At 42.1% G+C, this 12777-nt stretch overlaps 1 protein-coding gene across 4 annotated transcripts in view; it reads left to right on the forward strand.

Annotated features, from left to right (window-relative positions):
* The window catches only part of LOC107662873 (SH3 and multiple ankyrin repeat domains protein 3-like), a 215040-nt gene extending 203089 nt beyond the window's left edge, over positions 1–11951 (forward strand). Inside the window, exons 21-28 of one of the 4 annotated variants that reach the window (XR_001631256.1) lie at positions 1524–1604; positions 2860–2883; positions 3759–3883; positions 4230–4335; positions 4634–7094; positions 7851–7898; positions 9211–9251; positions 11326–11371. Coding sequence is in view for 3 of the 4 variants with exons in the window: in XM_016452983.1 (XP_016308469.1) it covers positions 1524–1604; positions 2860–2883; positions 3759–3883; positions 4230–4335; positions 4634–7094; positions 11326–11875 (3347 nt within the window). In the remaining variant the exon portion in view is untranslated. Of the gene's footprint in view, positions 1–1523; positions 1605–2859; positions 2884–3758; positions 3884–4229; positions 4336–4633; positions 7095–7533; positions 7577–7850; positions 7899–9210; positions 9252–11325 lie in introns of all 4 variants that reach the window. The other 3 variants (XM_016452985.1, XM_016452984.1, XM_016452983.1) reach the window with 3 other exon arrangements.
* Positions 11952–12777: the final 826 nt, after the last annotated feature.

Consider the following 12777-nt stretch of genomic DNA (forward strand, 5'->3'; position numbering starts at 1 on the left):
ACCAAGGAATATTTATTTATTTATTGAATTTTTGACCAAGGAGTATTATTAATAATAATAACAGCAAGTCTCTTAAGTGCAAAATTCATTAACTACACTTCTATTTAATGCATTTGTAATTACATTGCATTGAAGTTATACACTTGATTGGTTCCTGCATTCCCTGGGAGTCGAACCCATGACCTCGGTGTTGCTAGCAGGATGCTCTAGAGCAGGGTTGTCAAACTCAATTCCTGGAGGGCCGGAGCCCTGCAGAGTTTTATGCCAACCCTGCTCCAACTCACATACCATGTAGTTTTCAAATAAGCCTGAAGGACTTGATTAGTTGGATCAGGTGTGTTTAATTAATTATTTATTTATTGAATTTTTGACCAAGGAGTATTATTAATAATAATCCACAGCAATATGCTTTAATGTAGTTCATATATGTTCAAAAATAAGTCTTACAAGTGCAAAATGTATTAACTACACTTACATTTATTCAGTGCATTTGGCAGATGCTTTCATCCAAAGCAAATTTTAAAAATCTTATGGTATGTGTGTTGGAGCAGAACTCTAGGAATTGAGTTTGACACCCCTGCTCTACAGCATGCAACAGAAATGAACTATCCCTGCGATCAGAGAGAAGTGATGTGTTGCTTATGCCCCTAAGACAGATCCTTACCCTAAAATCAGTTTGTCGATAAGAATATTGTTCTTACTTGACAAAATCACAGTCACCTGCAAAGTTATTGCAGGGTTGTTGCATAACTCTGGGGTATGCAAACTACCACACACTTACACACTACTGATGAAGTAATAATAGAGTGTCTGTTGTTAGTTTTGTGGCTATATCCTCCCACACACACATACAAACTCACACACACAGATTCTCACAGTTGAAATGCACAAACCCAGGCCTTGCTCCTGCCAGAGTTGCCATGGTTACTACAATGCATGTTTGAAGTAAGTATTGCATTAGTGCCTTGGTATTTCTCTCCTCGTCTCTCTCTCTCCAGCTCCACTCCAGTCTGCAAGGTTGTTAGCTGAAGGAGTGAGGAGTTTTACGCCGATGTTACTGAGACAACAGAAGTGTCTGATTTCCTGGAACTCTGATCGGTTTCTTGTTGCTTCTTGTATCACTGCTTGGGAGCTCATAGCATGCTTTGGACATAGCAGCAGGTTTCGTTTCTGAGAGACAAAGGGAAACTCGGCCACCATTTGGGTTGAAAGAGGCTGAATGTGATATGAAGGGTTTTGGGAAACGAGTATTTCTTTCTACCATCGGAGGGCCACCAAGGACGGAAGTTGGTTTCTGGTCGTGCAATTACACAGGAGATGTCTGATAGTTGCATGATTCTATGTTGCATGTCAGAGAGAGAAAGACGGAAGGAGAGAGTTTAATCGTGGTGCGGCTGTGTGGTACCGTGATCTTCAGATGAAGATGGTGAAAAAGCGCTGGCAACTGCCGATGGGCAGCAGCCGTGAAGGCCCCTCGCCACGCCATCCTATTTTCTCATCTACTCCTTGCCTTTCCTCCACAGCGCCCCCACCTCCAAAAAGAGCGCCCAGCACCACCCTCACCCTGAGGTCCAAAAGCATGACCGCTGAGCTTGAAGAACTAGGTAAGACGCCCACAAACAAACACATGCACTATGTTGTGAGGTTGAATAGTTTTTCTAAATTGTTTTCCATTTATAGTTCATCCAAAAATGAAAATTTGCTGAAATGTACTCACCCTCAGGCCGTTCGCGATGTGGATGAGTTTGTTTCTTCAACAGAACAGATTTGGAGAAATGTTGTTCAACAGTGGATCCTCTGCAGTGAATGGGTGCCGTCAGAATGAGAGTCCAAACAACTGATAAAAACATCACAATAATCCACAAGTAATCCACACCACTCCAGTCCATCAATTAATGCCTTGTGAAGGGAAAAGCTGTGTGTTTGTAAAAAAACAGATCCATCAAGACGTTCAAAACTGACTTCAGACTGTTGTTTCCGGTTAAAATACGAGTCCTATATCCATAATACTACTTTCTCCAGTGGAAAAAAACATCTCTTCTGACTCAACAAAGAAATATGCACAGACCAAGCTTCGTTTACAAGCGAAAACAGTTCTAAACAGTTCTGAACAAATGTTGGTGGTTTTGATGTAAAAGGACAACAGGGGATTTTTTCACTAGAGGAAGTGTTATTATGGATTATGGACATGTATTTTGACTGGAAGCAACAGTTTAAAGTTAAAATGACTTGATGAATTTGATTCTTACAAACTCGCAACTTTTCACTTCACAAGATGTTAATTGATGGACTGGAGTGGTGTGGATTATTGTGGTGTTTTTATCAGCTGTTTGGACTCTCATTCTGACGGCACCCATTCACTGCAGAGGATCCATTGATGAGCAAGTGATGTAATGAAGAAACAAATACTGTAATTTACCCTATTGAAGGGCTGCACGTTCTTGGATTCAGTGTGCACTTTTTTAAGCTTATGTGCACATGTAGATGGACATTTTTGGGCAACAGGGTTCCTTCAAATAGTCAGATAATCATTCAGATTATGAAATAGTCAATTAGGAAAATAGATAGTTTTACACATCCTATTCCCCCAACACATGCACACACACTTGGATGCAACATTTTCTCTCTGTGTTGCTCTTTCTTGTTTATTTATTAACTATGTCATCTCCCTCCTGCAGCCATTTGGGCTGTTCAAAACATCAGCTGTCTTTTCCTCTCTCACTCAATCTGTGCTCTGCGTTTACTGAATTCATTACACATATTCACACTCACGTTCATACACTGAAACACATATCGACAGACATTTGCTGCTGTGAGACTTTAATGGAGAAGTGTTCTGTACATTTATTTCATGCTCAGCCTCTGCAAGGAGGAGAAGAGGAGGTGAGTTACACATTGAGGTTTTTAGAATCCAACAAAGTCACTGAAGTACGCAACATGTGTATGCAACCATCTTCACCTTGCTCATGTTGGAATATGATTTATTTAGCTCTGTTCCAAAACCTAGTGAGCTGCCTACCTAACCAGTATTTCTAGGCATTCCCAACACAAAGGCAGTAAAATTATGTTCTCCTTTAAAATATCTTGTTTTGGATGTCCCATAATGTTTTGAAAAAATATTAAAATTGCTATTCTAAATTTAACATATATTGATTAAATTATTCAAGTAAAAAAAATTTGCAAAAATGTAATTGATTAATGACTATTTCAATGTATTTTTCATGCTTATTTGAATTTAACAGTCTTAACGTAGCAACATGTGCTAACGCCAAATTTGAAATCTATTGTGAGTTCCACTTCTCATGTGCTTCACACAAGGAATTCTATTTGTTCCAAATGAGTCACTTACGAGGTTCTATTTCCGTTAGGATGCTGCCTTAGGGACTGTTTACACAGGATGCATTCTTGCCTCCATCTGTGATGTTTTTTAATTGTTTTTCTTTGCGAACATGCACTAATGTACGAATGTATCCTGTACGAATGTATCCAGTGTATATGGCACTGCTCAAGTAGACAGTATACAGCCAGGAAGGTCTATGGGTTGGAACCGAGCTTGTCACATACAACTTTTGCCATAAAATAAGGAGCAATGATGCATTGTGGCATTGTGTTAATGTCATTAATATTTCCATTTCATGTGTACTTTGTTTTTTTATATTTCAAAGCATGTGAACAAATGAGATCCATATGGCAAACTGATGAGCACTATTTGTGTGGGTGTGTATGATGAGCATGGTTTTATATGTGTTTCTTAACAGAAAGGCTAGATGAGATTTTGGCCTCTCAGGAGACAGTACTGAGGCCAAAGGTAGAAGCAGACTACAGAGCAGCCACGGTGAAGCAACGTCCTACCAGTCGCCGAATTACACCAGCAGAAATCAGTGTAAGATACAGTATGTCTGCACACTCAGATGATCAGAAAGTGTCCTATTTTAGCAGCATTGACCCAGATACCTTGTATGTACATAGTGGAGTTCAAAAGTCAAAACGTTTCTTTGTTTTACATTTATCAAACTGAAAAACTGGCTCTCTGCAGGTTTAATGGTGGTCTAATGTACCAGCAGAGTTTTGCTGTATACCAGCATCCAAAACACAGCATACTCTATGCTGGTCCTTTCAGCAGGGATAAAGCTTCTCACAAAAACAGTAGCCAGTAGAAACATTTTGTTGAAAATGTGCCAAAATATTTGTGCTTGACCCTTTTAAACATAAATGTTTTCTTTGTGCAGTCTCTTTTTGAGCGGCAAGGACTTGCTCTCCATGGTGCTCTACACCCAGCGTTGGAAAAAGCCCACATGCAGCTGCCGAAAAGCATGGCTAGAACAAAGTCTTTTGGTAATTCTTCAGGAATATTTTACATACACTCCTCAATTAAGCTCCTCAATTTGAAATAGCAGTAAAGTGCTTGGCTTTGTTCTAGTTTCTTTTATCTATCTGTCCTTTGATCCTCAAATCTGAATGCAATGAAATGCAGAACTTTGACACACAGTAACATTTGTAATGCCAAGAATAAGAGGAGTTGTTAAAGGAAAGAGCAAAGATCAAATCTGTAAAATATTGCATACTTGTTCATCATCAAAGCTCAGCCAAACCCAAAATAAATTTTTATAGATCTGTCTTTCTCTCCGTGCAGGAGCAACTGAAGAGGATCGACTGTCTGCTCTGGCAGCGGAACACGGGTTTCCGCGGAGCTCCTCCATGACGGACAGCCTGAGAGACAGCCATAGTATCCCTCCACCTCCTCAAACGGCTCCCCCACCTCCCCCATCGCTTTACTATCTAGATACTGGACCCCCTCCTTCGTTCTGCCCACCCACTCCTCCTGGCCGCATTCACGACCCCAGCCGTTCCAGTTTCAAACCAGGCTCTGAACCAAGACTGCACGTTTTGCCACAGACAATGTCTGCTGAGCTGTTTGAGCCACCTCGCCATGCCTCCCACATGGATCGGCAGAAAAAAGCCCGCTCCATGATCATCCTACAGGACTCCTCCCACCTTCCCGTGGAGCCTACTGACATCCCCAGGCCAGGTGCTGTTTCAACTCCACCTGAAAGGATCAAGCAGAAAGGTCGAGTCATTGATAACCCCTATGCCAATGTGGGCCAGTTCAGCGTGGGCCTGTTCACACCGAGCAAGCCACAGCGGAGGAAGAGCCCACTTGTAAAGCAACTGCAGGTGGAAGATGCTCAGGAGAGAGCCTCGCTAGCACTGGCATCCATCCATGCGAGAGAGCACTCTCCCTCTGGGCGCCTAGCTGCCCACCATACCAGCAGGGCTGATTTCTATCAGCAGCAGCAGCAACTGTTGCAGGCACGCAGTCAAGCTCAGGCTGAGGGACTGTTGCAAGGAAAGGGACCTTTCGCTGCCGCCATTGCTGATGCTGTGAAAGACCGGGAACGTCGTCTGGAGGAGAGGCGGAAATCCACAGTCTTCCTATCAGTGGGCACTATGGAGGGCAGTTCGGCACCACCCCCAGAGGCCCCCTCGCTCACACCATCCCATTCGGTTGATGAACGAATGCTCACACGTGAACTTGGTCAGTTGCCTCCTCCTGCCTTGGCGTTGCGTCCCTCTCCTGGGGGCACCACCTTCATTCACCCACTGACGGGCAAGCCCTTGGACCCCAACTCTCCATTGGCACTTGCGCTGGCCGCAAGGGAAAGGGCATTAACCTCCCAGAGTCAGTCCCCTTCAAGCAGCCCTGAGCCCAGAACTAAACATGAAGCTGCTGGAGGGGTGCTGTACATGGAGACCCAGACCAAAGAGGCTGAGCGGTCAGAGGGTGAGTTTGCCTCACCTCCCTTTTCCCCTGCAACGAAAAGAATTTACGAGACCTCTGCCCCCACCAGCAAGATTCAGTGGAGAAGTCCCATATCCACTAGGAAAGAGTTAGAAACAAGGACAGAAATGAAGGAGGAAAGGAAAATTGAGGACAAGAAGAGTATGATCATCAGCATCATGGACACATCCCAGCAGAAAACTGCTGGACTTATCATGGTTCATGCAACGAGTAATGGGGAGGCAGTGGGGCCCAGCCCAGAGCACAGTGTCCCCTCTCCTAAGGGGGCATTGTCAGAGAGCCCGAAACCCATGTTGGCCGAAATAAAACGCGCTAAGTCCCCTGGTCCCGGTGCTCCTTTGAGATCCACCCCACCTCCAGCCACAGTTCCAACTTCCCAGCCACCTCCCAGTCCATCCTCAGATAAAACCCTGGCGCAGGGTAGTTCTGAGGAGGACGTGGAACCCTATACGGTCACATTGCCACCTGCCATGCTGTCTTCCAGTGATGAGGAGACACGTGAGGAGCTCCGTAAAATCGGTGTGGTTCCTCCACCGAATGAATTTGCCAATGGCCTTCTTGGAAAGACACCTGAAACTGCAGTACCTCGTGCTCCTACGTTGGCGCAGACAACCACTTCTGCCCTGCCCTCAGCTCCACCCCCGCCCCCCGCCACTCCAGCAGCAGTTGCCTCAGCAGCACAGGTCCCCGCTAGCAGTGGCCAGCAAACAGCCTCAGGGAAGCCATCTGAGTCCCACCTGGGCCCAGAGTCTGCTGCTGACTCCGGGGTGGAAGAGGTAGACACTCGTAGCTCCAGTGATCACCACCTAGAGACCACGAGCACCATCTCCACTGTCTCCAGTATGTCCACACTGTCCTCGGAAAGTGGCGAGCCCACGGACACCTACACCACTCACGCAGATGGCCAGACGTTCATTCTTGATAAGCCACCAGTGCCTCCAAAGCCAAAGCTCAAGTCCCAGCTCAGCAAGGGCCCGGTGACATTCAGGGACCCCCTGCTCAAGCAGTCATCTGATAGCGAACTGCTCTCACAGCAGCACGCGGCTGCGCTGGCTGCTGCTGCGGGAGCCGCAGGCCCGGCCAGACCCCGCTACCTCTTCCAGAGACGCTCCAAGTTGTGGGGGGACCCCGTGGAACCCCGTCCACTTTCGGGGGCAGAGGAAGGCAAGCCCACTGTGATCAGCGAGCTCAGCTCACGGCTGCAGCAGCTGAACAAGGACACACGCTCACTCGGGGAAGAGCCGCTTGGAGCTTCACTTGACCCCGGAAGGAAATCACCCGTGGTCGGTGCAAGGTAAGGCGTGAATCCTGGAGAAGACCAAATGCAAATCAACTTTGCAACCAAATCAAAACTTTGACCGTTTCTAAAGCAACATTGTAAAGAGAATTCAGAGGTTGGTTGTTTGTACTGCAAAAGTTTCCTATTAGTTAAATGGCAGTGAGAACACTGCAATTCTTTTCCCGTATCTGAATAACATTGTTTAATCGAAACCGATGGTTTGTGTTTAGTAATATCAAATAAAATTAACATAAACAATATATTAAACATCCTCATGAAAATGGCATCTCAAAGAATACCAAAGAACATCACCTGTGTCTGTCCAGAGTTTCACAAGATTTAAAGAGCAGTATTCTTTAACTTTTATTTAAAAGAAAGCTAATCCAGAACCTTAAAATTTCTTACTCATTTAGAAGCATTAAGTGTTAATGTTTAACATGCTTTCTTCATTGAGACATTTGGAGCCCCAGAACTATCTCAGCATTGGACGACCACTGGTAAGTAACGTAGAACGGCCTCAGGCTGATCTTACAGCTCTACCATATAAGCCGTAGACAATAGTTAGAATGATATAGACTTTTCTGTAGATGCACCAATAACCAGAGCTACAGGGACAGTTTGAGTTAAAATAATTAATTGGAATAAATAATGTTTTATATAAAAGCTCAAGAGGCAATGTTTTTCTGTCTTGATTTTTTAAAGCACCAGCTACAGTATATAATATTTTGCTTATATCCTCAAATACAGCTGAAGTCCTTTATATCCCAACAGATGTGACAAGGACATGGAAGACAGTAAACCTTAGCTTTAGCAACTAGGGTAAATCAAATGTCATTCATTTTATTTTCTATTCTTTAACATCCACTAATCCCATATTCAGTCACTTTTGCTGATATCGTTCTGGGTTTTATTAATCACTTCTGCAGGTTCTGTGTTCCCTTGTCCACCCTGGCAAATCAACCAAAATGTCTGTCCCTCGACAGTATTGTCAAGTATTCTCTGTGCATCTGTTTTGGTCATCGGTTATGACACCTTTTTCAGTTTACATGAAGTGACTTGAAAAAACATTCTTGATGACATGCAGTAGGGTGACTACATTATGACATAAATTTAATTTTATCCATGAAGCACTTCTTTAAGTCCCTCTGTCTTGCCATTGGGGTGTTCACAAGGTAACAGATGGCCTGAGGGCATGCACCATCTCAAGCTTTGACCTTTCACCTTCCAAACTCTGTTACATCTAACTCAGTGAGCTTTTCCCCTGTGGCCTGCTTCTCTACGGCACTGCGCTAGCAGTATGTATGTGGGTCCATGTGTGACTGATGTTTTTTTTTTCTTGCAACATCATATGATATGAATGTGTTTGACCCATGTTAAGCTACGTTACTTCTTAAAATCGTTTGTCTAACCCTCAATAAAGTTCTTTTAAAACTGAATTCTATTTAAATTAATTATACCAGCTGAAAGTTGTCATTTCTCATTGGATAATCCAACATAAAACCAACATAATCATCACAGTGTCATCATAATAATAATATTTAATTCCTCTCAGTCTGTGTTGTCGTTCTTTTTCTTTCTCTCCATTCAAACATGCTGTCCAAGCTTACTGTGCTTGCTAAGTGTTTAATTTCTGTAGTTTTGTGACACTTTCATCCTTTAATCATGCTAACACAGTGATCGCTCCGGCTTCATCTTAGAAAAATGGTTGCACATGTAGTATTATGCATTGTTTATTTTTCATGCATATTTGTTAATTTTGCTACATTTTTGTTTCATTTGACCAGAATGGCACCTTACCCCAGACAGAGGATGTAATGAAAGAAATGCTGTATTTAATTTCACATCATCGTTAATAAATGATGTCTATATGTGCACGTTCCACTATTGAAAGCTGACGTCTGGGGCTAGCTGCGCTCTGGTCTGTGTCGCTACGTTTGGTTTGCATTCAATTGACATTGTTGAGGATGTGAAGTGTGTGGTGTTTGTTTTTGTTCTGTCATGGACTGATGCTAACCAACCACTCTCTCTCTCCCATTGCCCCTCACTCTCTCTCTCTCTCTTTTTCTCCATCTCCCTCTCTCCCTCTTTCTCTCACTCTCTCTCTCTTTGCATGCTATGCTGCTCTGTCTAGAGCTGAATCTGAGGCTAAGCCCAGAAGAGCCAGGCACCTGTGTAAGTGCGCATGAATCATCTCATCTCTCTTTTTTTTCTGTTTCCACACCCCTGAGTCAAGCCCTGATCATCATCCACCCTTCCTCATCTACTGACACGCCTAATGCTAATTTGGTCAGGCCTCTCTCAACCCCAGCTTTTCCTTGTTTTTCATTGGCTGCTTAATTCTCCTCACATTCTAAAAAATGCTGGGTTAAATATAACCCAGCGCTGGGTTAAATGGGACAAACCCAGCTATTGGGTTGTTTTAACCCAGCGGTTGGGTTGTTTTGAACCCAACCGCTGGGTCAAAACAACCCAATAGCTGGGTTTGTCCCTTTTTAACCCAGTGCTGGGTTTACAAAGGCAAAAGGATTTGATCAATTTAAGTATAGGACATTAGTTTTCATTTAGATTTTTTCATAGACTGCTTTTACAGACATGTTAGGTAATGATCAAAGCTTGCTAAATAAGTTTTGTTCTCTTCACCCAGGGTGCATAAGTATGGCTGAATGGCTAGCCACGTAAAAACAAAATATAACTGCACTTTCACTTAAGCTTCTTTTATTATTACTGTTTTGGCGAGTAAAAAATTCAAATTATGAATCCTATATTATTATACATATATATAAAAAATATATTACATTAAGTAATTTGAAGGTTGAGATGTTATGCATGTCTACACATCTGTCTTCTGTTATTTCTCATGTGTTGCATGGTTGCGCTTTCAGTGTTCTGCTGTAGTGCTCATAAAATCGTTGTAAATCTGTCCATGTTTACATTTCATTCAGATTGCAATCAAACTCACGTAACACCTCAGTCATTACCATTGATTGTAAATGGAGTAATTACTTCTGATCTTCGTTTCATTGCTCACAGAGGCAAGTTTTAAGTGGAGAGCGAGTTTCTTCTGCCTAGGTACAGTTGTAGCATGCAGAAATAAAGTTGATTAACACTTCAACTTTATACACTGCTTTTAAAACAATCTTTACGAACTTAATAAATTAATGAATTTAGTGTCAAAAGCTGAAATTAAAAATTAAATTTAATATAGATATGCATCTGGTCAGTTACTGTGCATTTAGTGTGTTTCTGTTGAACTAAATTGCATTTAAAAATACATAATCTTAAATTATTTAAATGAAGCTTTTTGTCTAATTTTCTTAAAATATCTAAAAATCGTTGATACAAGAAAAAATTACTTGAGAAGCAACACAGCATAAAATTTCATACAGCACTGGATATTTTAGTAACACTTTACAATAAGGTCCCATTAGTTAACATTGGTTAATGCATTAACTAACAATGAGCAATACATTTGTTACAGTATTTATTAATCTTCGTTAATGTTACAACTGTTCATTGTTAGTTCAATTTAGACTTAGGTCCATTAAATCATATTAACAGATACAACTTTAAAATTTTAATAATGTATTAGTAAATGCTGAAATTAACATAAATACCTCAAATTAAAAAATTATTTAGAAGTTTAGATGTTTGTTTTAACAAATGTAGTTAATTAATGTTCACAAATGAAATGTTATTGTAAATTGTTACCAGTATTTTTACTAAATTTTACCTTGTTAATACTAAAAAATAAATTTGGCAGTGCAGTAAGAGAAAATACATTTATATTCAAGACACAATGAATGTAAACAAGTTTTAATATTATATGTGGTTTGCTTCACAATAAGTATTAGGTATAACAATTTTAACATTTTTATATTGTAAATAGGGTTATTATGATATCATGTTGACCAAGGAAAACACTTTAAATTTTAGTTGTATGACTGAACTATATAAATTAAAAACTCTGCGGAAAAAAGATTCTCCTTGATTTTATGATGTATTCTCTATCTTTGCTCCACAGGTCTGTAACACTTTTGCACTTCTACTATTATGGCTAAACACATGAATTAAGCATCTCACTAACACTAGTTTAATGAGTTTGCCTCAAAGAGTGCAGAGTCCTAACATAGCTGATGCTTTCACTAAAACTGGGCGAGAAAGAGCCACTGAATCTGCTGTTTCTCACTAAAAAAAAAAAGTTTCATCCTCTCTGTCTCCTTTCTTTTCTTCTGTTCCCTACTTTCAGACTCTTCAGCAGTTTGGGGGAGCTCCATACTATCTCTCAGAGAGGCTACGGCACCACCTACACCATCAGACCAGGCAGCCGCTACCCAGTGACCCGACGGACACCCAGTCCCGGTTCCCCGGACCGCTCGGATCCTCTGGGACCCATCCGGGGTTTCGGCCTGGCCACTTCTCCCATCACACCCCCCACCATCCTTAAGTCGTCTAGCCTCAGTCTCCCTCACGAACCTAAAGAAGTGCGTTTTGTCATGAGGAGCTCCAGTGCGCGGAGTCGTTCTCCCTCGCCCGCCCCCTCCCCGGGCATGCCCTCCCCTCTGCTCACCCTACGGCCGTTCCACCAGAAGCCCCTCCACCTCTGGAACAAGTACGACATTGGCGACTGGCTGGCCAGCATTAATCTGTCTGAACACCGGGAGCGATTCCAAGAGCATGAGATTGAGGGCTCCCATCTACCTGCTCTGACCAAGGAGGACTTCGCTGAGCTGGGTGTGACGCGCGTCGGTCACCGCATGAACATTGAGCGCGCCCTTAAACAGCTGCTGGAGAGTTGACCACGCGCCTCCCTCTACCTGTAGCTAGTCTCAACACAATTTTCTTTTATTTTCTTCTTTAATTTGCTTGTCTTGTAATTTTTCTTTAAATTCTTGAGCTTTACATCCAAAGTGTGTAATTTCTATGTTAAAATACTTATCCTATCCCACACTTTCGTAAAAAACGAATCACTGGGGTGGTATTAAAAGATATTAATATGTACCATTTAGGTACTAATATGTACACTTTTGGTACTAATTTGTAAGGCAGGGGTGTCTAATTTTGCTCCTGAAGGGCCACTTTCCTGGAGTTTAGCTTCCACCAGTTTCAACAGACTTGCCTGGAAGTTTCTAGTGATTCTGTAGACCGTGATTAGCTGTTTCAGATGTGTTTAACTGGAACTAGAGCTAAACACTGCTGACAAGTGGCTCTCCAGGAGCAGGATTGGACACCCCTGCTTTAAGATACTATTATGCACACTTTAGGGGTAAATCAGTGGGGTTGCAAAAAGGCAGTAAATTTTGGAATCATTCCAGGAATTTTGGTAACTTTCTAGGAATTTTTGGAAATTTTACAGAAATGTTATGCCCCTTTGCAATCCTATAAATATGGTACAAACTGGTTTACCTTTTGAAAGGCTACTGCCCCAGTGACAGCTTTTGTACCTTTTTTACAGGAGTGCAGTTTAATATTTCCCTGAAAACATTGCTCTGTTCATTTGACCATCCCAACCAATCTGACACACCAACATTGGCAATGTTTGTCCAACTAATGGCAGATTGGGAAACAATTTAAACACAACCATTTTCACAATTTCCAATTGCCGCAGAAATTATACACTTCAGTTTTAAATAATCTCACTATTTCCTAAATCCATCATTAGTGTAGTGGGTGTTGACTCCATGCTGTTTTTGTAGCACTA

This window comes from Sinocyclocheilus anshuiensis, unplaced genomic scaffold, assembly GCF_001515605.1.
Source record: "Sinocyclocheilus anshuiensis isolate Anshui unplaced genomic scaffold, SAMN03320099.WGS_v1.1 scaffold739, whole genome shotgun sequence".
Classification (NCBI taxonomy): Eukaryota; Metazoa; Chordata; class Actinopteri; order Cypriniformes; family Cyprinidae; genus Sinocyclocheilus; species Sinocyclocheilus anshuiensis.